We start from the raw sequence: 3,178 nt of genomic DNA on the forward strand, positions 1-3,178 counted from the left end.
GTGTGTACGCAAACCTTCCTACCCGGTAAAGGTAGAGAGGTTGTTTCCGGTAAAACCTCGGCTCAAGAAAAAGATAACACGGAACAAAGAAAAAGAAAAAGGGAAAACAATACTTAGAGGAGCAACAACAACAACAACACACCCAATCTAATCCCACAAGTAGGGTCTGGAAAGGGTAGTGTGTACATAGACCTTACCCCTACCTGGTAAAGGTAGAGAGGTTGTTTCCGGTAGACCCTCGGCTCAAGAAAAAATAAGATAGCTGAAGCGAATGAAAATAAGAGGAAAATAAGATAGCTGAAGCGGAAAATGACGAAGAGGAAAAAGTAATAGCCCCAAACAGTAATAGCTAAAGCGAACGAAACAACATGATGTAAATAAAGCTCTAAAAATATGAAAATACAAGAGTGCTACTAATACTACTGTGTAAGAAAAGGGGAAACTCTCAAATTTCTACCAATCTTCTACCCTAATTCTCGACCTCCACCCCCTCCTATCAAGATGAAGTTAGAAGAAGAAGAAGTTAAATTGATATGATATGCAGCTACATAAGAGCTAATACGCTAACAGTTATCTTCTCCAGTAACTATAAGGTAAAGACAAGCACATGTTAAACACTCTTTTGATTTTTCACTTCAACATCTTATCAATAATTCAATGAACTGCAAGCAAAACTGAGAAAGCAAGGGCTTCCTGTTCAGTCACTCTTTATATGTGGTACAGATAGAACTGTATGTTGTAACTGGGCAGCTAAACGAACATTTCTAAATTATGAAACTTTAAAGTGAGAATAGCACTAACCATCAATATCAGTAATAGTCCCTTTGTGCTGAAAAGATCGGAAGAGAAGTATTGAGTCATGTTAAAGTTATATATTACCTGATCAGAAGCCCATGCATGTTACATGTAACCCCATCATGATAATGCAAGTAAATCTCCCTTTCAAAGAAAAGAAGGAAGATACAACTAGTCCAGCATTCTAAAATTTCCTACAAAAGAGGGTTTATTTCCTCTTCATAACAGGAGGGTGTAATCAAATCCTCTCTCCGATTTTCCTTTGCCATTTTTTTTCTTTCATTTTTTTAACTCTATGACCAAAGAGACTGTACATCTGGTGTGTGGTATAAGCCGCCAATTGAGGCCCTTGTTATCTGTGGGTTGCCTACTCGTTCTCCTGAACCCTGCAGAGTCCAACCCTTCCTGAACAAGAATGAGCAAAAGCAGCAGTAAGATTATGTTAAAGAACAGAAAAAACAAAAACGTAAAGAACACCAGATGACTTTCCTCTGTGTGTGTGTCTCTGAGAACTTATGTGTGCATTATATGTATATGTTGTTAAAAAAGGATCTGACAGAAGCAGATATCATCCCAGAGGAAAAGAATTATTATCACTAAATTACGATTATATTGAATCAAGTATAAGATGATACAGAGACAAAAGCAGGAGTCTCATTGCGCAATCCAGGTAAACATTATTGTACAGCAATAGTGCTTAGGATTATGAAAAGCAGTTATGTCAGTACGTCAGTAAACTACTTGGTGCAACTAAAGTACTCTCAGCTTACAAACTACAGAATGAGCCGTAGGCTTAACAGCATATAGAGACTCCTTTATCATATATGACTTACATAAGCCGATCATAAGTTGCACCACACTCATTGATGTTGAGCAGATATGAGCTAGTACTTATTGTTGAATCAGTCATGGAAAGATTTCAATATGTTCTTTGACTCGTATTAGTCATGCATAGACTTAGTATATCAGTCCTTTATTGGGAAAAACTAGTGAACGTCAAATCGTATCGGCCCTATTTCTACCAAAGGTGTCACAAATCCTAATCAGCGAGCTAGTTTAGAGATAAGAAATAAACAACAAGGAAAAAGGGGGACTTAAGACACTCATAACTGAATCCTGAAATACCACTTTGCATTAAAAGAGGAGTAACTCTGTCATCATTTGAATATGGTTAGCAGTGACGTCCTCTATTGCAGTGATTGAAGGTAAAAGTCACATCTCAAGTGTAAGGAAGCAAAATTCAACTGCTGTATACTTCATATAAGCAACATGAAGTGTGGTCCCACCTTTCTGTTTTAGAACTTTGCCACCAAAAACCACTCAACCACCACTAACCCCATCCTTTACGCCTAAAATATCTCTCTAGTAACAACGCCGAAGCAGAAACAAAGGCGGTGATTTATCAAGGCAAGATATGAACTGTCAAAGAAGAAGCAAGATCATAATTGATTTTGATGACATTTTGAATGCGAGATGTAAGATATGGTTTACTACTGAGAAAATTTACATGGTGATAACATAAAGAGGTTGCAGTTGCATCTGATTCTTTTCTCTTACCTGGGGAAGGGTGGGGGTTGGGCGTTAAGTTTCTTTTGGTTAATTTTGTCTGAGAACAAATATTTTTCCCTTAAAAGTAAACATGCTATATTAAACAAAAAGGGAAAATGAATTATCCAAGCCTTTTCTATAATAATGACAAATGGAAAGAGATAACTATACAATCTTTTTACAATTTCTCTCAGAGGAAACAAATACAGAGAATTTGGGGGGGGGGGGGGGGGGTGCGAACACAAGCTAACACAAACGCACAACCATGAATTTAGTAGTACGCCCAACCACCAAAAAATGCGTGAGAAGAGAGATCTAATTGTCATTAACACTTATGCCCAAGGTTTATGTCACCACAGAATCATTTAGTTGACAAACTCAAATTGCCGATCACACAAGGACTCAGTTTTTTTAAATAGTTAAATTACTTTTCTTGTGCTTCAGTGCGGAAAAAAATGTACAGTTGCAAGTATCTCAAAAAAGGACAAAATATTGGGCTTCAAGATCAACAGGTAAACAACCTGGCCTTAGGTTCCGTCTTCCTCCGTTGCCAGGGTTCCACTACCTCATCCTAAAGAGTTTTAAACTGTTCTACATATATCGCTTTAAGGCTTCAAACACCAGCCAGAAATCGAGCTGGTTAACAAACCAAAAGGGTGATGCATCGGTCTTTTCCAGTTGACAGCTACACACACAGCAGCCCTGTCCTAAACGTTCCATACATATTCCTAATCTAAACCATATAGATATTTTGGCCAAAAAGAACACCAGTCATGGAGCAACTTAATCCAGAAAATGCCATGCCCAGACAAGGATTTCTACGGAGAAGCACATG

The 3,178-nt window shown here is 37.9% G+C and overlaps 1 protein-coding gene across 1 annotated transcript in view; it reads right to left on the reverse strand.

Moving 5' to 3' along the window:
- Positions 611-3,178, reverse strand: part of LOC109233406 — a 9,120-nt gene continuing 6,552 nt past the window's right edge. Inside the window, exon 4 of the mRNA XM_019399272.1 lies at positions 611-1,200. Within this exon, the coding sequence (XP_019254817.1) occupies positions 1,089-1,200 (112 nt within the window). The 3' untranslated portion in view covers positions 611-1,088. The remainder of the gene's footprint in view (positions 1,201-3,178) is intronic.

The sequence above is a fragment of the Nicotiana attenuata genome, chromosome 10, assembly GCF_001879085.1.
Source record: "Nicotiana attenuata strain UT chromosome 10, NIATTr2, whole genome shotgun sequence".
Classification (NCBI taxonomy): domain Eukaryota; kingdom Viridiplantae; phylum Streptophyta; class Magnoliopsida; order Solanales; family Solanaceae; genus Nicotiana; species Nicotiana attenuata.